General features: G+C 48.0%; 2 protein-coding genes across 3 annotated transcripts in view; one reads left to right on the top strand and one right to left on the bottom strand.

The window, feature by feature from the left end:
- The first annotated feature begins 16 nt into the window (after window positions 1–16).
- Mldr (mitochondrial ribonuclease P catalytic subunit) lies at window positions 17–21,032 on the top strand. The gene is made up of 6 exons (XM_077681608.1): window positions 17–393; window positions 3,482–3,859; window positions 5,245–5,289; window positions 7,786–8,035; window positions 10,547–10,686; window positions 20,635–21,032. Exons 1-6 carry the CDS (start codon window positions 20–22, stop codon window positions 20,963–20,965), a joined length of 1,518 nt encoding a protein of 505 aa, XP_077537734.1. The 5' UTR covers window positions 17–19; the 3' UTR covers window positions 20,966–21,032.
- Window positions 19,809–23,020, bottom strand: part of Sll (adenosine 3'-phospho 5'-phosphosulfate transporter 1) — a 15,974-nt gene continuing 12,762 nt past the window's right edge. For both annotated transcript variants that reach the window (XM_077681609.1, XM_077681610.1), the window contains one exon: window positions 19,809–21,773. In XM_077681609.1, the coding sequence (XP_077537735.1) occupies window positions 21,135–21,773 (639 nt within the window). In that variant the 3' untranslated portion in view covers window positions 19,809–21,134. The remainder of the gene's footprint in view (window positions 21,774–23,020) is intronic.

Genomic DNA, 23,020 nt, shown 5'->3' with positions numbered 1-23,020 from the left:
CTCGCAGTTCAAAACGAGAATGGCGGCGGCCTGGCGGCGTGGTTTCGCGCGGCTGGCATCGGTTGCGTGCGGAAAGAAGCCCGTCCGTCCGGCCAGCGATCGAGCGGAGCAGCTTTACGCGCAAATTGTGGGCTACGCCGGCGGCCGGCCGCTGTCTGCCGCGGAATGGGCGAGTTTCGAACGGCAGCACGGCTCGCCCAGCCGGTCTCCGTTTCGGAACCAGCTCGTGGGGTGCCTGGTCGCCAAGCGCGACCGCGCGCTTGCCCAATCTCTGCTCGAGTACGTGGAAAGCGCGGGCGGAGGAGTAACGCGCACCTTCCTCGCCCACTACCTGGCGCTTTGTTCGACCGAGCAGGAAGCGGACGCGTGTCTACGCAGAATCCTCGAGTCAAGGTAGTATCGCACACCTGGCCGCGTCCTTGCGCGAAACCACGTGCGTTGGGGGGGGAAAGGCGGTGGCGACTCTAAACAACAAACAGCTGGCCTTCTTTTCGTTCGACAAACAATCCTTGGCGCTAGGTCGTTGCAGCGTCTGTAGCTGCACAAAAAACTTCGGCTGTGTTAATTGTTGCCTGCTTCATGCATTAAACGGGGAAACAAAACGGAATAAAACGAACTCCAGAGCATGACGACTAAAGGTACATCTCATAACTCGCAACAACCTGACACATGCCGTCACTACCTGAGCGTTGCTTTACTTTAAGCTTCAATGTTCATGCTTTTTGATTGTCGTTTCAGGGTAGACGTTACTTTATTAGAGTTTGGCCATATATAGTCCTTGGCAGACCCTTTGGAGAAGATTCACTGCAGGAACCAAATTGTTTCTTTTGGCAGTGCTTCCCTGATCTGATGTCAGTTCAAAAATTTCGACGTATCCGTCATGTCAAGGGACTTGTGACAGAGTGCCCATACTCTCTACGCTCTTAGCGTATTTCTTTCCGGGAGAATATGTAGCAAACTGCGTCCCACTCTTGTGTGGCTGGACATGCCGATAAGACTTTCTGGGATCATGACAATTGTCTGGGCTGTAATCAGAACTCATTAACCACTAAACCAACAAAGCAATAATAAAGCACATGGCACTAGGGGAGTCATTTGTCTTTCACATGAGCAAGCCTGGCCTGTAATACCCAAGGTCGTGCCTTATTTCTTGGTACCGTTTGACTGCAGGCTTGTGAGAATAACCTCCTATGCGCTTTTATCGGCCACAAAGCTAAGTTTTTGGCGGCCAGCCCTTGCGAAAAAATGAAAAGTCAAGAAGGCATTTTCTGTAACTCAGTTTTTCTGAGTGCATTCGTACATTAAAAAAGAAAAGCCACTCAGACAAGCTGTTCACTGGGAGTCGCTGTCAATAATTCAACAGCAGCCTGAAAATACCCCAGAAAAGTTCTATAACTAAGCCAAACTTTATGTCACATATGGATCGATAAGAATTCGACATAGCGGGAAAAGTGAGAGACTAGCAGCATGTATTTCTACAAAACTTGTTAAAAGGAAGTACAGGGTGTTGCTGCCCCATCACGTGAACTGCCAGCTCATTTGGGCTGACCTTACGTGCAAAGATTCCATCAAACCAATAACGTTTAGACGTAACTCAGTTTTTGTCTACTAGCTAGGATCTGTTTGCTGAATCCACGTTTCTTTTTTACGTTTTTTGTTTCCATTTGGTTCGGAATAACTAGGTAACCGCGGTGGCCGGTCTTGGCACTAAGCTAAATTGGCAATTAAGATGGCTCCTTTGTGCAAACAGGAAATGATTTGGACAAAAGAACGCATAAGAGTGGGCGCAATAGCAATGCAGCACTTCTTTAATGGTGCTTAGACACATTAAGAAGATCACAGGTTTCATACTCTGGTCTATCCCATCTGCTGTTTAGAAGACTGTAGATTTCATAACTAGAAAACTGGATCGACAAATCGAAAACTGGATCGACAAATGTAGTCTTCAGTGCTGATGGTTCTCACCACTGGCTTGTACAAATGGGCCTAAAACTTGCTTTTCTCCTGGTAGAAAAAAAGAAAACAAGGATGGTGCCAAAAACTTTGGAAAGATAGAGATGCTTGGGCTCAAGCCCCTGGGGATTACAAGGTGTGATCTAATCTAAAATACTGCATGGTGCCTGAAAGAAATTTAATTTAAACAAGGCTGATGGTGGTTATGATGGCCAAGAACCAACCAGGAGAAGGCCACAAAGTAAAAAAAAATCTGCCCGCTGCCAGTGGTTGGCTGGGTAGCATTTTAAGTTTGTTGTATTTCCTAGAGCCCATAAACAAAACATATCAGCAACATATGCAGATATTTTAGCCCAACTGACGAGTATGCATGCAACATTTTTTTAACAATAAATACATTTGTATGCATGGCTTCTACGATCAATCGAAGAGCGAACCCCTACACTTAGTGCAAAGTTTAGGAGTTACGCAAGGCATAGTGTTTGGTTTCAAAACACTAGCCCCCATCAAAGCTTTGAAAAATCTTCTACACCTACAGCTTCTTCGTGGAAAACTTTGTTAAACCAGCACTGAATTGACAGAAAAAAAAAAAGACGTTAAGCTTATCAATTAGCGATAAAAAGTGACTATCATACTATCTGTTAGATCAAACTTGAGTTGAGGACAATCTTGTTTGTATTAATAGAAAGCAGTGGAATTGTAAAAAATGCATGATGTGTAGGACAGAAAATTGATGGGAATCCACTGCGGTAAATGCACAGATGCCAAGAGGTGCGATGACGGGGTGTCCAATTTATGTGCAAGGTGAGGACATTAAGGTGTAAGATGAGGGCAGTGGCAGTGGAAAAAATGCATAAGACTGTCTCTGAACTTGGAGATCATTGGAAGTGTTTCAGCGTGCCGGAGCTGGTCAGTGGATGGTAAGATGATGGTGATCACCAACAAACCCATGAATACCAAGAGGCGAGTGGGTGTCAGAACGTGACATTGACGAGTGGGAAACAATGTTGGTGAAAAAGAGCTGTTTGTGACTGACCCCAGACTAGGAATCTGGCAGAGGACAGCCAATGGTTGGTTTTTATTGTCATTTTGGTGGGACTATTGGCAGACATAAACGGTAGGGACTGGGGTTTGTTTGGACCAATGCCACCTGTACAACACTGCCTTTCGCATCAGCTGAAAATGGTGAAACAACCACTTTCCCGTTGCCCTCTCCTGCCCTTTCTCACTCACCAGCCCTTGCGCGTGCTGCCAGCCTGAGTGCTGTCCGCTGGGCAGCGCCCCCTCATGGAAACTGTATGAAACGATTTACGGGGTTTGTGCAGCCTTCACAAGGTGGCAGTCCTCCATGTTTAGGACCCCTAGTTTCTCCGCTGATCCATGGTGTGGCATGCGCCGGCAGACATGCCTCAGGCGTCTCCCCTTGGAAAGCGGCTGACGTGGCAGGCATGGTTATACAGGGCGTGGTCGGTTTGGAGTAGCTGTTGTCTGGTAGAGTGCAAGTACATAAAGATAATGATGTTTACAGTGGGGGCCTGCTGGATGCCGCGACACGAGACCTGGTGGTGCGGGCCCTCTGCCAGACGCCCCTGTGGAAGAGGGCCACCGACCTTCTCGACAAGCCACAGCCATCTTCAGAAGCGACCAACGCCGTCGCCGTCGCAGCCTTTGCGCACGGCGATCATGCCTCTGCTTGGCAGTGCCTGGAACGCCTGTGGGGGTCCTCGCCCCTGCGTGTCTTCCCTGCCACCCTGGAAGCCTGCCTCGGCGCAGCGGCCACACTGGCCGAGAGTGACCGACCTGACGAAGGACGTCGGCTAGTGGATCGGCTACTTGCCCACTTGGCTCAAAGCAAGGGGCCAGTGCCTTCGGCACTTGCACTTGACCTGGCTGGCTTCTACGACAAGTTGAGTCGGGGACTTGTGACCAAGGGTGCTAAGCGCAGTGAAGGCCGAGAGACTGTCAGTGTCAGCCTCGATCAATGTAATTTGTTGCATGTGGTAAAAAGACGTAGGTCTGCAATCCACCACTTTGTGGCTGGGGACAAGAACCAGGGGAAAAGAGAAAACTGGATATTTCCGGAGATATCCAAGCACGGTGTTTCACTTGTGTGGTGGAAGTTTCCATCCAAGACATTGTAGGTGGCAGCTTTCCTGCTGCACCTGAAGAGTTCTCATCAAGGCCTCAAAGGTCAAGACTAAGGAAAATGAAAACTGGGAATAGCCTGATTTGTGCCACGCCATAAAATTTAAAAATGGTACGTCTAGGGTACAACTGCTTCTCTGTTTTGGTGCCCCTGTTGCGACACAGAAAACTGCGGACCAGATGACACATTACATCAAAATTTTGCCTCTGTAAGAATGTTCTGAGACAGAACTGATTCATTCGTAAATGAAAAAAAAAAAAAAAAGTTGAGTAGATTAAAAACAAGAGAGCTAGGTCACATTCAGTAGAGTGCAGCAAATGATACGGCTGATGATCCTGACCCTAGTTATCGCTTTACACTGCACAGCTGCAGATATAATTATTTAATTTGGGCATTCTCGGAAACTGCTCTTTAGAGTTCCACAAGCAACTCAGATTGGGACAGGCTTCCCCGTAATGTCTATCCCCCGCCCCGTTCAGCGTAAATGTGCTTGCATACACACTTGTTGTGCTGTTTGTCCCAGGTCTACATTTACTGTTTGTGTTGCTTCAGAAGTGCAGTAAACTTACCCTACGCTTCAAGGGCCATCAGTATAAAGTGTACCATGGGCAGTGATGAATAGGGGGGCAGTGTTGGCCATACTTGATGGCTTGTTAGGTATCGTGAGAATGATGTCACGTAGTCAAGAATGAAGAAAGGTTCCTGTGGTAAATAAACTTTATTGAAGCACACTTGTGTTCCGCAAAAAACAGCACCAAAATGTCGAAGAGGCAGTCAACAAGATGGCATGCACACTCGAGCCTCAGCGAACCGAACGCTGTGTCGTTGCATCTGCGTGCTTTTATCCTGAGATGCAATTCTTTCTGGAAACTACTAATCAGATTGAGGACGTTGCCAACCAGCCTAGAACAGCGTTGGCAAGTGATGAGAGGGTTGCATGCAGGGTATCAAGCGGGGTAGTGGAGTAACAATAAAATGAACAAACGCACGTTCCCCTTGAAACAAGGATAAAATAGCTAGGAGTGACCGTGCGCTGGCAACAAAACCTAAACAAACAAGTCCCAAAACGTCGTTTGCGGTAACATTCTTGTGAGCCCCTGGTCTGGTGAACGTGCAAGGTTGCTCATTTTAATTGGGCTTTGCAGGTGGGCCCCAGCTGGCTGGACGAGTGGCAGCGCCAGAATTTCCAGGTGAGTGTAGCTAATGCGGCTGCCTGGCTCAAGTGCACACTCACACCTACAGCAGATACCGCTTGTCTGTTGCCAACATTTTTGCAGTCTTCATTTAAGCTCAAGCTGTTGGTGTTACTTCACCAGTACCTAACAGCATTGAGGCTGATGATTGTGATGATTCCAGACTTATTTTGCGGTAGCATAAACCAACCAGAACTCTTTGGCAGCTTTTCGATTAGTTTCACATTTATTTGCGCCGTTTTCCTCAGGCCAGAGAGCTAAAATGGTGATATTGGCAGTCTGCCTCATTTAAAAGCAGAGCTCCTTGTTTCCGGATAAATCTGAAAAAAAAAAAAATAATAATAATAATAAAAATAATAATTAATAAATAAATAAAAATAAAAAATACTCACCAGTAATATTTCCTACAACTCAGGTTTTTCTGGAAGACACCCAATGCAGGGGTTGCACTGACAAAAAAAAATTAAGGTAGAAGTAGAATGTCTGATAACTTGTCGAGAACGCTGGCCATTCCCACATATGGGCGATGATGGCCAACAGCCAGCGCCAACTTTCAAGATCAGCACGCTTGAGAAAAAAGGGGTATTTTATCTCCCCTGTTTTGGCACACTTTCAAATTGTGTAAATAAATGGGAAACTTCAGCTGCCCCTTGCATTCGAAACCTCGGCACCCATTTTTTAAATTGGTGTTTCCTGAAACTAGCGACTTGAGCCAGCTCAAAAGTGAGTTTTCGAACTACGAAAAATCATCAACGTTGCCGAAGCCTTGTCGTTTTAGAGATGCACAGTGCCCAGTGCTTTCTTGTTGCGTGATGATGCTGCTCGCTCCCAAATTTTGAGTGCAAACGTCAAAAGGACCATGTTTCCAGCATCGACGGAAACATCCTTAAATATGCTTGCGTCTGTTACAACGAGCCCCAAGGTTGTAACATGTGCACACATGGATGTTTTAAAGCAAAGCTTTACCAACCAAGTCGAGCCGAGCTCTGTTGTCGCCAGCGGTTTGACCTTGATTTCACCGCTGAGCTCCGCCGCCGTCGCATGCGCTACTTGCCACTGGCATTTCCGGCTTAGCGCACGTGCTCTCCATGGTTGAGTCACCACCTGATAATAATTACAGCTGAACCAAAGGTTAACCAAGTGCTTTTCGCTTTGCGTATCCAGGGTTAGCTGGGCTGAGCCGCAGCCATTTTTGTATCCAGGAGTTTGTGATTGTGTGTGCATTCATTGATTGATTGATTGTGGGGTTTAACGCGCCGACACAATGCAGGCAATGAGGCGCGCCGTAATGGAGGGCTCCGGATTAATTTCGACCACCTGGGGATCTTTAACATGCGCTGAAATCTCGGACACACGGGCATTTTTGCTTTTCGCCTCCATCAGAAAAGCGGCCACCACGGCCGGGAATTAAATGTGCGTCCTCGTGCTCAGCAGCACAACGCGTTAGCCACTGAGCCACTGGGGCGGGCCTGTGTGTGCATTCATACCTTCCAGGCAATTTAAATGTGTTTTGTGTATAGCGATGTGTTCATGTTCATATTCATTTCATCAAATATATTGGAGTATTGAGAACGCTCCAGATTTCATAGAATCAACAAATTGCAATAAATACAGAATTCTTGCTAAAAAATAAACTCCGAAAACATGGAGTCGTATTTATAACGTCTCTTTTCATACTTGAAAATTACAGCTACAGTTTTGTGGGTCTGTTTGCTATCAAAAGGGAAAAGTTTTGCATAACCTAAGATTTTTAAGTTCCGCACCTTTGTAGGGTCAACCCTGATCACTTTCCTGGGGGCTAGATATCTGGTGTGGCCTCAAGAAAAGAGGAGGTGACACGGGTGTGTTAAGGCCGCTTGATCAAACTGAACCAGAGGCGCCTATACAATCGCACACTCACATTTGCAGTAGCTTTTTTCAGTGGCCACCAGTTTTGTGAGCTTCGCGAGGTCATAGGGGCAGTGCAGTGGGCACTTTTTCGTCTGTGTTCTTTTTCATTTTTTAAAGTTTGCATTGAAACTGGCATGAAAGTTATTCTGGCATGTCAATCGTTTGAATCAAATGAAGCATGTGTTTCACCTCCTTGGTGCTCATAAATCATAGCTGCCATGTCAGCACGCCAGCAGTGTTACTGCACTGCAGAAAACCACTTGGGTTACCACTGAAACATATAAACCACTTCAAAGAAGACAAAGCACTTCGAAATGGGTTCTCGGATTGCTCTTTCTTGTCCGCTGCACTTATGTGTGCCCTGCCATGTGTGTATCGGCACTGGGTAAAGCTACAGATTCCAAACATGTTCACCATGTCAGCGTGTGTGCATGGACCCAGGACGAAATTAGTTCTCGGCACTGCACGTGTCGTGATTGAGGACTCTCTGCCACCAGTGAAAGGCATTTGCCTGCAGAAGAACCGGAATCCGGTGTTTTCGCACTCCCCTTCCCTCCCTCGCTGCCATCCACCTGCAGCCCGCTGACCTGCTCCCACCGGCAGGGACGGCCGCTGCAGCCGCTGCGGCTGCCGGCTCGACTCGGACCGGCTCAGTGCCGGCGAGTGGGAGGAGCTGCGGCGGGGCGTGCTCGAGCGCTGCCTGCAGGGTGACGACCCCTACCTGGGCAGCAACCCCCGGGAGCTGGCACACTTCCGGCAGTTCCTGGCGCAGGCCCCAGCCTATGACGTGGTCCTGGACGGACTCAATGTGGCCCTCATGGCGGGACCCAGCCCCATGGACAAGGCCCGCCAGGTGGGGCACGAGTTGAGAGGGAAGGAGTGGGCTGGGGCTGGGCGCCTCGTAATGAGAAGAACGGGCGAACAAGAAGGTGGACCACCGGGGCAACTGGGCAGCTACCTTGGGGCTGGACTGCAGCTTGTCCCACTCTATTTAATCCAATCGCCATGCAATTTAACCCAGGCACCAGCCAACTTAATTCATGCGCCAGCCAATTTTATCCAAGTGCCATCTAATTTAATCCAGGGGCCAGCAAATTAATCCAACTGCCAGAAGGTTGTTCAGGGGTGTTTTGTGGGAAATTAAACATAGCTTTACAGACTTCGTTGCGTGTGGTGTGGTGAAAATGAGATTGCACTTGGATTAAATTGGCTAGCGCCTGGATTAAATTGGATGGCACCTAGATTAAATTGAGCGGGAAAACCTGTAGAAGCAGGGGAAGACCATTAGCTCGATGGAGGGATGAAGTCATGAAATTTGGAGCGAAAAAAAATGGTCTAGTGCTCTGCGAAAAAGGGGTGGCTGGAGCAAATTGGGAGAGGCCTTTGCCCTGCAGTGGAGGTGATTTATTATTGTGATGACGATGACAATAATGGAATGAGGAACGGGCAAGGCAGGCAGGTCACCGCAGTCAATTTGCTCGCTCTGCTGTGGTGGAAACTGCGCTCTGAGTGGTGGTGCTGCTCGCCTGTGTCCCAACAGTGAGCAAGGGACAGGACACAGCATCTGGTTCCTTCACCTTGTTGTTGCACCCCTTGTTAGAGCATGGCCAATTTTGCTTGGCCCTGTTTGACTTCACCCCATGCGTGCACAACCAAAGGGAAGTAGTAATGGGTTCCTCTAAGTTCCCCGTAACTTCCTCAAGTGGCTATCCAGTTATCTCCTGATCGGGAGTTATGTCTGCAGTACTGTGTAAATGAATGAAAATTGAAAAACTGTGCCCTTTTTATTCCAAGTAGTCGACTTTCAGACATCGAACTGGATCCTTTGCTGCAGCGCCTAATAGCAGTATGGTTATTTTATTTTATTTTATTTATTTATTTATTAGTACCCCAAAGGCCCCTGGAGGGGTATTACATGAGGGGTGGGCAAACACATCAGCAGCATGGCAACGTACACAAAGAAGGCGATTAGTCGAGATAAGCATTTTCAATGGCACTCTTGAAGTTGACATTACTGGTAATGGTGGCAATGTTGGCAGGAAGGTTGTTCTGTTCATGTGCAGTGAAGATAAAATATGGAACGTTGAAAAGTTGTGGTCAGGGTATGTGGGACGTACACGGCATTGGGGTGAGAATGGCGGGAGATACGGTGCTCTGGAACTAAGATCTGGCTACTTCAGAAAACTTACTTGGATGGGTTCTGGGAATTTTGTTTTTTGATGTTAGAAAAAGATATGGTGTGATGTCTTGATTCCGTTGCAACATTTGTGTGCCTTGCTAGTGCTTTTCCCTGCATGCATGATTTCCCGAGAATTTACTGGAGTGGGTGTCTATATACATACACTGCATGCGTGTGCTTGTTTTCAGCAGGAGCTGTTTATCAGTGGCTACCTTGGTAGCGCACTGTCCGAACTGTAAAATATCCTCTAAAGGGTGCTTTGCCGCGAGCGTGTCCCTAATGAGGAAAAGCCAGCTTTACAGAGGTGGACGTGGCAGTGCTTAATGTAAAGCGAAAGTACTTTTCGCAAGAGCGTTTCAGCCTGCAAATTTCCAAGTGTTGTTGTCTGTGAAGGGAGCACTTGGATGCCACCGAAGGGGGGGGGAAGGGGGGATGGGCCGTGAAGTTGAATGTCAGGGAAACGCAAGCTTAGGACGAGCATTTAAACACACAAACCTGTCTGGGTTGTTGCTTGTAAGTACAACATACCCTCCCAACGGACCGGCTAAGCAGCCAAACATGAACCAAAAGCAGTTTTAAGAGCCCAGAAAATCTGGCACTGAGAAACGACTGTTTGACATCGTGGGTGTTGGAATGCCTCAGATTTGAACTCTATTCAGCTGAGAGAGAAAATTTGGCATCCACTCTGGCAACTGTGGGGATATCTGTCCTGGGGATTTCCCCTGGATCTGGTCGAACAACACTCCATCCCACTGGATTTCATGTCAGGATTGAGTGAGCCTAGCAGTACCTTCTGGCAATAACTACCTGTTATAGTACACTTTTTTCTAGAAATTTTGTTGTATTTGTTGTTGTTGTTACCACTATTATTATTATTATTGTTATTGTTACCATTATAATAAGGAACTCTGTTGCCAGCACCATTCACATGTGAGTAGACCGAGTGTGGTCAGCTCTGTCCTTGAGAGGGTACATGCCACTGAAAGGAACCATCATCACAGCAGTCCAGAGGCAGCAATCGACGGCAGCTGCTTCGCAAACACTGAGAGCGAAGGAGATGCCGCGTCCCGCTTTTGCTCTTGCTCGACTTGGCAGTGCGAACTGGGCGCTCTTGAGCGCTCCTGGTCTTCTGGTGTAGGAATGCAGCCTCCTCACGCTGTCATCCTTATCACCCCTGCATTGCAGTTGCTGCGAGCAGTGCAGCACTATGCCGTGAAGCAGGGCCGCTCCGTGCTGCTTGTGGGGCGCAAGCACATGCTCCAGTGGCCGGCAGAGGCCATGGACCAGGTGTGGCAGCACTGCCTCCGCTACCTGACCAACAACACGTGAGTCCACCCTGTCTGTGGCTGGGAGTGGCGAAGGCCGTCTCCCTGCAGGAAGTAGTGCTGGTAGGCTTACTTCACTGCGCAGTGTCGCAGAGATGCAGTACAACCGGTGTTGGCGGCAACACTGCAACAGGTTCTGGCGACAGATGCGTGCATTTTTCTCTCTCGTGTTCATAGAGGTGAAGTAGGTCTGTGAGAGGTATACGAGGGAAATGGTTGAGAGGGGTACAGACTGCAGTTAATGCTGAGCAGAAGTGGAAGTGTAGAAATGCAAGAAAACACGTGTGTGTGCAGAGCGCTGTGGTTTCCTTCCAAGTAAAACCTCTGGCCTGTTTGCATGTCGGCCTCCACGGAAAAGTGATTCCCTCGTCATGGTGTGCAAAGTCATGTCGTTTTCATAGCTCGAGTGCTTCAGTCATCAGGAAGCTCCCATCCTTTGGGTGTCTTGTTACTTTAACAACTTTTGCAGCCATGTGTATATTCTCCGCAAGGAAAAACTTTCACGTGCTGCAGTGTGTACAACGCCCAGGCTGCTCAGTGTGCAAGAGGGAGAAATTTTGCGGACAATTTTTGCAAGACTACGTCACAACAAATGTATGTCCACCGTCCAGTTCACGCTTCTGCGTTGATTCTCGTGCCAACGGCAACCCAGCGTGCAGCCGCACCTTCAACATTCTGGCACGGTTTTTCTTTCTCGAATTATTAAGATGGGTAACGTGATGTCTTTCCACCTTGTTGCGTTTTCTCAGTTGAGTCTGACTGGTTAGCAAGTCAACTGTCCGAGATGTTTGCTGGCAGCACGTGCAGAAAGGAAAGCTAATACCATGCCACTAAGCTGGTGTGTCCTTACTTTCGAACAGACTCTGTGGGGGACAAATTGTGGAGCTTCAGAGAGTGCCACTTTTGGCGGCAAGGCCCATTTCGCACCCACTGTGTTGGTAGCCACAGTCAAACCTCGATGCAACAAACTTCAGCATAACGAAACCCCCTATGTAACGAACCGTGTAATTTTTTGTAATTTTAAATGTATGTACACCATGTATTTTCAGCCTCTGTGTAACAAAGTCCCATTTTCCAAAATTTCACTGTAACGAAGTTTCATTGACAATTAGGCACGGAATGTTGTTTGTAAAAGTAGATTTTGGGGGACGCAAGCGCTCAAACGGGGTCTTAATAAATCGCAGACAGCGACACGGGCCGCCCAATGCAGCAGATGCAGCGAGCCACGGAGTCGGTGAGCGAGCGTAGTGCCTACAAGCGCATTCCCGACAAACTGCATATGGCACCAACTGTTTAGGATTTGGTGACCCTGGAAAGCATTGTTTACAGAACGACCACTAGCGAACATCTGCGCCACCACATGCCGTGGCGTTGTCTTTCATTCACATTTGCTCGTGCTTGATGGGTTCCGTCGTCAAAGCGAGCGTGCAGCGAAGCATTCGCAATTTTAAGTATGGATCGCTATGAGCCTCGCGCGCGTTATTTTCATGCCCGCATACGCGATTCCATGCCGCCGCCAGCTTCTGCATCGACCAGAGAAGAACTCACGCCACACGTGACAGTGGGGGAAGCCTGGGGACTTCCACCAATGGGGAGGCACGCTCTCTTTAGGCGGGAACTTCAAAGCGCTCCGGGCAACCGGCTGCCCCACCAGAGACGATTATGCTTACCACCACGGCGGATATTTGATGGGCGCTTTTTTAAGCAGCGCATACGACGTTTAGTGCAGTTTTCACCCACATTATCAGCTTCTTTCTTGCATGAGCAACCGTTTGCCTATCGTGTCACATTTCACCGAGCAGTTAGAAGCAGTCGCTGGAACTCCGTTTCACTTCATGGCTGCTGCATCGCATGAGTGGCATCCATGGCGGGGTCAGTGTGCCAGCCATGTATGCATATCACATTTTTGCTTGCAGGATCCATTCATGCGCTGAACCCCTAATTTTTATCCGCAAATTCCAATGTAGCAAAATAAATTATAAATTGTACGGAATTCGTTACGAGGTTTGACTGTACACTGTAATTAGATACACATTCTTTCCAGATCGAATGGCAGGGGTTGCTTGATGATACAATCAAAATGGAACAAAAAGGGATATTGGGGCTTTACCATAAGCATTTGAAATGTCTAGCAAAGACCTTTAGGACTGTCGTAGTCTTGGAGCACAAAATTGGCATGTTTATTAAGATGCCCTTTGTCATTGTTTTTGAACTGCGGAGTATCCTGACAGTTTTTTCGACTGTGCTGTACTGAGTCATGTTAAAATTGGGAGAGCATAGGTGTATTACAAAAAAATCAGGTGACAGACCTTACCTACCTCAAAACAAACCGCACTTTAAATGAAGGTATTGATTGGTGTAATACAACACTCCTCAAATTTAATTTTAATGGACAGTTAACTGCTTTAGAAGGCATACTCTGTCCTATGCCATGCCTGTAACCAGTAATGGTGTAGTCAATTTAAATTACTTTATCAGCGTTTTGCTACTTCGGACCTTCTTAGAAGAGGGGGACATTACGCTTGATTAAACAAAAACATCATGGTGAGGTACAGCTTCTAAGGTGAGTAGTGTCTTCACCAAAACTGAATGTTTAGTCACCTGAAGCTACCTACGAGGCATGGTCATGTGAAATGCATTGGTGTGCCTTTTCAAGCTGAACAAAAATGTACCTAGTATTCGTGGGTGTGGTAGAGCTCAACAAAGAAACGTGTAAGGAAACCAGACACTTCGGCTTTTTTATTGGGAGAAGCCAATGCCTTTAGGGACGTCTCACTGTTTCGGAACACAGCAGATACAGTCTCCAAGAAAGAGTGGTAGTTGTTGCTTAACTATTCGACCAGCTCATTTATCCCGATCAGAATCGGTGCCCCTTTAAAACTTTGCCTAAAGTTCTGAGGAGAGGAGTAAAAATTCCGTGATGACCCGCGGGGACTATGAGCTGGATAATGCAGAATCTCCTACCAGCTTTGCGCTAATGCTCAATAGTCGCATCATTCGGACCATCGTTGTGCAACAGGATTGCGAAACGAAAGCACACCCTTGTAGGGGCTTGCATTGACCATGTACAGCCCACACTCGCCAATTCCGATTGGCTGGTAGCCTTCAGCTGTGACAACCTGCGTCACCGTTCGCTGATTCCCCATCACACCGGCCATGCTGTTGGTGGCACCCAACAGGGCATGCAAGGACGGTGAATTTGGTTCACTTGCCCTATGCTGTGTGCTTACCACATCAGGTGCGACATCACCGATCATCTCTGTGTGTGCTGGTTTATCTGACATGGCAAAAGCATCTACTGTGTGATTCGATTGGTTGCAGGGTTTAACATGCTGACGCAACGCAAGCAATGAGGCGCGCCATAGTGGAGGGCTCCGGATTGATTTTGACTGCCTGGGATCTCGTACACAGGGGCAGTTTTGCTTTTCGCCTCCATCAGAAAAGCGGCCGCCGCGGCTGAAACCAAAAAGCATGTCCCCATACACCAGTGATTCTCAAATGGGGGTCCGCAGACCCCTGGGGGTCCGCGAGAGCATTTGAGGGGTCCACGAAGCCTACCTCAAAGCTTTTACTCAAAGCCTTTCTCGATTTTGCCAGCACTTTCTTGCAATGCAAAAAATGTAGCTTTGTCGCATTACATGTACGTTTAGTTTCTCCGCGTAGCACCTATTTTAACAACTGCTTTTTGCACGACAAGCCAGCTATGAGAAGGAAAAAAGCATACACAGAAGAGGCAATATATAGGTGTTTAGAAGAATTTTAAATTCAAGAACAGATTGTTTAACATGGTGCGCATCGTCATTAGCGTCAACCATAAAAGGCGGGCATCGAATAAGTGTGTGGGCTACGTAAGCTGCAAGTAGAAATTGTCTGACATTATGACACCCAACAACATATGCTCCATCGTGGGGTCCCCCATCACTTTCGCAAGCCCAAAAGGGGTCCCCGGGGCAGTCATGGCTGAGAACCACTGCCATACACCATTGTCACAGCAAAAAGGAAAAACCGTCTCAAAAGCTGTCACAGCTGCATGGTAGCATTGAAACAAGTCAGCCGCGGTGTCCATTCACTAACGAAGGTCTCGCAGTTAGCAACTCTTGAGTTCCTTAATATTAGAAAATAATGATCAGTACACTTGCAGACTTGATCATTTTTTTACTAATACTCAGAGAGTGAAAAAATTGTGCTGCCCATCAACTTTACTGAAGTTCCCCGGAAATAAGACATTGTCTATTTGCACTTATGTAACTGCAGTCATACACGCATTAGATTAGGTACTGTAGTGACAGTGGACTTGTGACACCAGCAGCAGGCCTTCCATTTTTCCACACGCACAACTAAGAGCAGCACAGCACAGAATGTGCTCTGCCTTGGCTTAGAAGGTTGGCAGTGCCTCGCAAGGACCCACCACGGTGGCACAGTGGCCAAGGCTAAGCCCAAGGACATGGCTTCGATCCCAGCTGCAGTGGCTGGTCGTCAGGTGGAGGCGAAGAGTGAGAACGCCCGTGTGTCCATCTTTTGCCGAGTATCCTCAGGTGGTCACAGTCAATCACTAGCCCTCCAATAAGCGCACTTCATAGCCCACGTGTAGCTTTGGCCTGTTAAGGGGGGACACTGCTCTTAAAACAGCTTTGTTTCATAAACTCTGTGAAACTTGCCAGCCTTGCTGCTTTTTCTCCCCACTGATTTCAAATATGTATGCCATCACTTTTAGAGTGAGTCAATTAGTTGCCAAGATAATAACAGATAATTAGCCATTTTTGGAGGAACAATAGGCAAAACAGTGTTAGTCGTACAACTGTAATTTTTACATTTTCCAATACTATGAACCCTGATGAGTGCAATAAGAACCAGTTTTTTGCTGCACCGCTTGGAACTAATTTCACGGCTCATTAAACCTTGGTGGCACCAGTGGCAAGGAACCATTTCGAACACCCATTTCAAACACCTAAGTTTAACGAGCCGCAAAATTAGTTCCAAGCAGTGCAGCGAAAAACTGGTTCTCTTATTGCACTCACCAGGTTACATAGTGTTCGAAAATATAAAGATTACAGTTTTACGACTAACACGGTTTTGTCTATTGTTCCTCCAAAAATGGCTAATTATCTGTAATTATCTTGGTAACTAATTGACTTACTCTAAAAGTAATGCCGTATTCGAAATCAGTGGTGAAAAAGCAGCAAGTCTGACAAGCTTCAGAGTTTACTTAACAATTAAAGGAAGCTGTTTTAACCCTTTCACTGCCGAGTTTTTTTGTGCGTCTGGTCCTCACTCCCTGCCGGGTATTTTTTTCTTGGTCATTCTGTGCAAGTTCATGTTTGTTTTGTGCAAAACATGCGTTCCACCTGTTGTCTAAAATTTATCCAACACGATCTGTGCATTTATGTGATTTTTCACCAGATGGCACGACATGCCCACAATGATTTTTTCACACGAGTTGACTCGGGAGTGGCAGGGAGTAGGTAAAGAGGCAACACGAGTATATTCGGGTGTGGCAGGGGGTGGACGCTATGGGAATCGTCGAGAACCGCGGCCCGCGATCCCGAGCACGCCGCACGCTTCGGGAGAGCCACATTGCACTGAAACCGGTCCGGCGCTCCACTGCTTCGTCGGCGTCCCCCGAGAGATGGCACCACCGGTCCGTGCGGTGCGAACGTGTGCACGCGGGAGTCGGGAGAGTCTCGTTGGAGACCCGGTTGGGGCTGGTTCGGTGGAACATGGCGGCGGTGGCAGATACACGTATCTTAGGTGGGAGCTTTGTTTGTCGCGCGCCGTGAGTGCCTGCCTCCCGTTCGCGGTCATGACCCGGACGGGGTGATTCGTGAACGCCGTCGAGCCTTCCTTGTGCTCGCATGCTTTGGGATTCCCCCAATGAACGGCGGTGCTTCGGCACTGCTGTCTACTGTGTTCTCATATCGGTGCACCTCGATGGGCTGTCGTAGGCATGGGAGCCCGCGTGGTTGACACGCCAGGAGCTGGTGCGGTGGCCTACGCCGGAGCACTGGCCAGGTTGCCCCAAAGAACCCCCATTTTTCCCACAACGTGTGTGGTTGCACGAGCTATCTCGGGAGGGGCGGTGAAAGGGTTAAGAGCAGTTTGCTCCCCTTAAAGTTCCAGAAATTTGAAGGCTGGCCTTTGCGTATTACTTAGTCCTGGCCGCATAAACAGTTTTGTTGATTTGCATGCACAGGGTCCCAGTTGCCATGGCTGTGTGTGCATTTTTAAACTGAAGCCAGACACAAAAGTGCCCATGTGAACAGCACTTGTTGCACATTGAGCTAACCCAGAGAAGTCTGTTGCAGTTCACCTCATAGGCCAGGTGTAGCATTGGTCAATCACAAAACCTTGAGTGCAGATTTTTCCGTAGGTCCCTTTCACAAGCCTTGGGAATACAATACAATGGGGATCAAGCCAATCCGTTTTACAAAATTGCAATACAGTTCACCTTTGTTTCAAAGAACTGTGTTTTTCATTTATTTGATGTACTTGCATGGCTGGTGTACTCAGCACCATTTGTGATGGGCTCCCACGATGGGAAACAGCAGTTGCCTAGGTGCGAGACTGACGTCTTGTTGAGCTATCGTATGACCAGCTTTTGCACAGCTGGTGTTTGTCCTGGCTTTCAGTGCTGCGGTATTGGATTGCAACGCGTGCGAGGTACCTTTCCAAAGGTACATTTGTCGCCAGGGAAGCACATGCATGGTACAAGTAATGCACAACGCGACCTTATTTGTGCCTGCTGTGCTTTGGGGAGGTGCCAGGGACCTCTTTTGGGGAGGCAATTTTTCTAGGTATTATGGCGAAAACGATAGTATTTGTTTTTACTGTGGGTTGAGTGCACTTAACAAAAACAGACTTCTAGTAGAGCGATTTCAAATGCAAATATGCTTTATTTGGCTTTCTATGGCGACTAAGTAAGTCGTTTTCTAGCAAGGTAGCTATAAAATAAAAAAAAAAAAGCCTAAGGTTTAAAGGCCGACTGCTCTCAAATTTTTGCTTGTCCAAATTTGATCCAAATAAGCAGTCTATGCTCTTAAAATCACCATGGCGAAATCCTTAGCTTCGGTATCACAGAGCACGCCAGGTACCTTCGTTCAAAGCACCCCCGAGCAGACGACGTATGCACCTGGCGGAGAGTCGCCGAAACCAGTTCCGAGAGGCCTGTGACGGAGGTTGGGTAACCTGTCCCGTGAAGCTCGCGCTTCTCCGGCCACTTGCATGGCGATACGCCGGCTGCAGGGATGCGTTCGGCCGGGATATCTCTGCTACACCAGCGCGCTGTACCGCCGTCATCATCACATGTTTAAAACTAACCGCATAGGTAGCAATATCCACGATTTTTTTTTTTTCAATGTAATAAAAGAGATTAGAAGCCTACAAACTATTCACGCGCTTGCGAACGTTTCGGAGTTAGCAAAACTTTTTTTACTTGAAAATATTTTTACTCAAGGAAACAAATAGCGCGATACGAGCACTTACCCTACATTTGTCACTTCTATTGCACCTACCACAGAAAGATATTTTATAAATTCTTGACCACTTGCACTTCCGCGTCCAATATTGGCCATATTTGGGCTGGCCCAACGCCACCTCCATCTTTTAAACCTTTCCAAGAGTTTCACGACCTAACTAGAGTTGCTGTACACGTAGACATTTGTGCGTCTTTTGCCTCACTCGCTAAGAACCAAAATGAGCCTTTGTCATAGTAACAAATACATCCGCAGAAATATCGGCCGTCGTCTTCGCGAAGTGCGAAAGCTAACGAAACTTCTCCTCTCCTAAACAATAAACTAGATTTTTTGTTCAATTCTCAAGTGAAGTATTTACTAGTTCAAGAGCGTAAGATTTAGATCACTTGAAAGTAAAGTGTTTTCAACAGCACATGCCTCTGTTGGAAGTAGAAAACAGCGTTACATATTGGAAACTTTTTAGTGTTTTAGTGCATCATTTAGCTGTGGAAGCTGATTATAGTTTTAGACCACTTTTTTAATTTGATTCTCGATGTGCAGCAAGGTGAAAAATACTGGGCCGATATTCACGAAGCTGTTTGTACCTAATGCATTGTAAAAATATTGATTGATCTTTGCCCGCTTGCAGTTTGTTCCCTTCAAACTGATCGATGTGATTTCCGAGGCGCCGGCTAACGAAAACTACTTTTCGATATCGTAGGATCAGGTAGCTTTGTAAATCAGGGTCTACTTTTTTACTCGCAATGCCAAGAATCGCCACTCCCGCAGTCATTCTGATGAAAAAAATTACTGACGGACGGTCTACTTCATCTCGATTGATAGCAACGCGATGCCGGAATTGGGCATAACTCCATTATCATGTACAAACGTTGGTGGAAGTTCTTCCGTGGAAATAACAGTGCCAAACGCGACGCTACCACACGCATTTGAGGGCGGCTCTGAGCGGCCACCGGAGCTAGCGCGGCCGCTTCCGTTCCCTCACGTACGTCACGTCCGGCCGCCGGTAATGGCCGCCTTTTCTATTCAGTTTCGGTTCCGAAAACGCCAATTTCGCGAGCCGTTTGCGTCGTGCGCGTTGATCTTTGAAACGCAGTATTTTGAATTTCACACCCTTGTTATGTGTACTATTAGGTGACATTATTTTTACGTTGTCGAAAATTTGAGTTCAGTTGGCCTTTAAGGAACAGAACACGCTTCATATAAAACAAAAGAAAGGAGGGGGGAAGGTATGGGCTGCAAATGGCACTAGAAAGTATGAAAGGGAGAAATTAGTGATGCAGAACATATGTTCAGCGAAAAATGGAAACTTGCGGGTGACCATTCCAACTGATGTAGTGGACTTGTGCTAACAATGCAATTCCAATTGTGTCACTGACTTTTGTTGAGTAACATTCACCTTTCCCCCTCTCCCCAAGACGTCATCTCATTTTGGCAAAATGACGGTACTGCTGCTATAACAGTAAATACTGCAAAACCCCACAAAAAAGCTATTTACTATAGGACAAGACCAGAAGCTGAATGTTGTGGGGGAGGGGATTCACCTCGAGAGAGCAGTATCTTGTGTGCAAATGTAAGTAAATCATCCTAACAAAAACTGGATTTCAGCTGCCTCTTACATGGTCAACCCCATTTTGGCATCACACAAACAGCATGTTACCAAAAACGTAATTTTATTTGAATAATCTGCGACAGTCTGTTGGAGCAAGGTTTTTCCAGGGGCTCCCTTACAGAGTGTGCTTGTATCCTTAATCCAGTATTTGCAGAGTTCAGTTCTTTGTGCTGTCGACAACCGGTTTATTGTCGCTCACATGCGTGGAGTTTCAATTCAGCGGGCATTTGGAGTGTTCATAATTCGGAGCATTCAAATCAAGTCGGTGTTCTTTCACTAGAAAAGTAGCTCGCTTAATGGCGAGCTTTTTGTTATAATTATAACACATTTTATACAGTGCTCACTAGTTCCACTGAACCTCTCACGAGTTTGAGTCTTGGATAGTCTGCAAGTGGTAAGGAACCACAACAAGTGCATAAAACGAAGCCTGGAACGAGCATTTGAAAAGCTCGTACCTGGACTTTCACCGAAATCAAAAGGAGCCGCCTGGGTGGCTTAACAAATGCATAAAATGAAATACAAAACTAGTGTTTGAGGAGCACAATCCACACCTTGGTGCTTCAGCAAATGCGTAAAATGAAATCTAGAAAGAGCGTCATCCTCAGGCCCTCTCTGTGCTCAAAAGCCTTTCGTTGTGCGTAGAGCTCACACTACCTCGCAAGTGCAGTCGCAAAATTACACTGACTCGCACCGGTGGTGCATCACAGAAACCACAAGCCAGGGCGCCGGCCAATTAGAAACGCTAGCTCAGCACTGGCTCTTATTCAGTGTACACAGAACAGTTTATCGGAGAAATCATAACAATAACAACGATAAATATTAAATGCGTTTCGCAATACTGAACACGTGTTCTTCAACCGGTGGTCGCAGGTCGCACGACGATCCGTTTGTGCTGTACGCGGCGCTGCACGGTGGACCAGGCACGCTGCTGGTGTCACGAGACCTGATGCGGCAGCACCTCTTCCGGCTGGGTGACGCACACCTCCAGGAGCTCTTCGGGCGCTGGCGCCACTTGCACCAGGAAGAGTTCGGCACCACCACACCCACTGTCTCGCACCGGGTGCAAGGGAGCTCCACGTGCGGCTGGCACGTGCCGCACGCGGAGGGAAATGGCACGACTACGGCCGCGTCTTCGGCCCTGCAGTGGCTCTGCCTCTCACCGGGGAAGCTCGTCCGATCTGGGCAGTCGCGGGATGGGTAGATCATGGCGACGGGGTGTTCAGAACTAAAGCGTTGTCTTGAGCACAAAAATACAAAGTCAGAAATGAGTCAGAGCTCCACTGCTCCAGCCTCTCTCTCTCTCTTCCCTGTGCCTGAGGGGCCAGGCTTTGTTGACATTGACAGCAGCGCCACATAGCGGAGAGATTCATTCAGCCGGCCCGCTGGCGCATGTAGATCTTGGCGAAGACGGCGCCGAACACGACGAGGACGCCGGCGATGCCGAGCGTGCCCAGCCGGTGGCCGTAGATGAGGCAGGAAAGGAGCACGGCGACCGCCTGGCGCACCGTCATGGCAACCACGAAGACGACGGGGCCGAACTGGGCGATGGTGTGGAAGACGAAGAGCTGGCCCGTGGCCGAGCACAGGGAGAGCAGCAGGCAGTCGTAGAAGAAGGCGTGGTAGCGGAACATGAAGTGCACCGAGGCCCCCAGGGCGCCCTGCTGCAGCAGCGAGACGAGCGTGAAGAGGCAGGAGAAGAAGTTGACGCCGCACATCATCTGCGCCGAGCTCATGCGGTACGTGCGGAACAGCTCCGACTGCCAGTTGGACGTGAAGCTGTCCAGCAGCAGGTAGCCCACCAGGATGACCAGCCCCGACAGGCTGCTGCTGCTGCTGCTGGCGGCGGCCGACGAGGAGGCGGCCGCGCCGGACGAGCGGGAGAGCAGGAACAGGCCCATGCCCAGCGAGATGGCCAGCGCCAGCAGGTACTCGTGCCACTCGTAGCTCTTGCGCGACACCAGCTTGCCCATCAGCATCACCGGGATCACCTTGGACGCCTTGGCCAGCACCTGCACGCGGGCCGGCCCAGAGGAAGCAGCAAGCTTTGCGCGCAAGCCACTGTGATGAACCAGAGGGGAACCTCACCCCTTTTTTGTTGTTGTTCGAATGTCACATCTCTCGTTTGGTATAAAAGAAATCGAGCAGTGTTCAACCCAGTTTCATACAATTAGCAAAGTGTGTGAAGAATGTGGCATGCATCATTATACTTTCAGGGGGAAAGAAACATCGGCCCCCTTCTTGTTTTTTTTCTGCTGCTGCAAGGTGTCTGCCCTTTTTTAAAGTCACTGATGAAACCAACGTTTGGGATAGCCTGTTTGGCATAGCCAGGTAACATTCACTGCAAACGAGGTGCAGTAGGATAGGCAATGAAAGGGGCCATGAAGACAAAATACAAGGTGGGTACAGTAAACAGACTGCTGCGTCTCGATAGCGATGCCAATTCTACGACAAACTTCAAACAAATATTCGAGATATTAAAGAAAACATATAAAGCAGCGGCAACGCCTCAACCGCTTTCTGGCACTTTCTCCACATCGTCACAGAGCCTGGTTAATGCGATGGGCTGTTGCCAACGTAAGCCATTTTTGTGGCCCCTTGAAGCAAGGGGGGCACCAGCCAAGTCTTCGCATCTTTTCGATGACACCCCAGCAGTACGAGCTGATACGCATTAACACTGCTGCCCGGAGAGGAGACACACCCAAGCACACACACCACAAGGCTGCATTCCGGTGGGTTGGACAACAACATACCGCAGCCTCACGTGGGCCTGCACACAAAGTGTTTCACGCAACTGCAACCAAGCATTCAAATGACAACTGAAGAATCTATTATCTATCATCAGCATTGCACCAAGGACATCATCCTCGATGCCTGTCAACATCTTACGATTGGTATGCAGTCATGTGATGTCTTCTTTTTAGTCACCAACAGACCAACACGGTAATAATTACTTATGCTGTGGATACTACCACTGTATTTTTCGTGCCTTTATTCATCGAATGAATCTGAACTGCACCTTAGTCAAACAATTTAACCTTTCCATATCCCACTGTGTTTTTTTTGTCTGGTGCTGTTTCTAACCGAATATACCGGAGGGGAACCCGTTACTAGAACCTACCTGGCTTACTTCGAGCATCGGAATTATTGGAGAGGGAAGATCCACACCAGCTTGCCAAGGCTTTGTAACTACTACGTCAAGAGCAGAAAATTTGCAGAAGAATGGGCTCGTGTGCACCGCCAGAAAATTGAGAAACAA

Source organism: Haemaphysalis longicornis, unplaced genomic scaffold (assembly GCF_048455015.1).
Source record: "Haemaphysalis longicornis isolate Haplotype H1 unplaced genomic scaffold, Haemaphysalis longicornis Haplotype H1 scaffold_8, whole genome shotgun sequence".
In the NCBI taxonomy this organism is placed as follows: Eukaryota; Metazoa; Arthropoda; class Arachnida; order Ixodida; family Ixodidae; genus Haemaphysalis; species Haemaphysalis longicornis.
This window is presented reverse-complemented; position numbering and strand designations above follow the sequence as displayed.

Bases quoted from the DNA above. Each gene is read 5' to 3' on its own strand.
- Mldr (XM_077681608.1), top strand. From the start codon at position 20: ATGGCGGCGGCCTGGCGGCGTGGTTTCGCGCGGCTGGCATCGGTTGCG. The intron at 3,860-5,244 runs GTTGAGTCGGGG...TGGGCTTTGCAG, and splicing joins CTGGCTGGCTTCTACGACAA to GTGGGCCCCAGCTGGCTGGA. The intron at 10,687-20,634 runs GTGAGTCCACCC...CGGTGGTCGCAG, and splicing joins CGCTACCTGACCAACAACAC to GTCGCACGACGATCCGTTTG.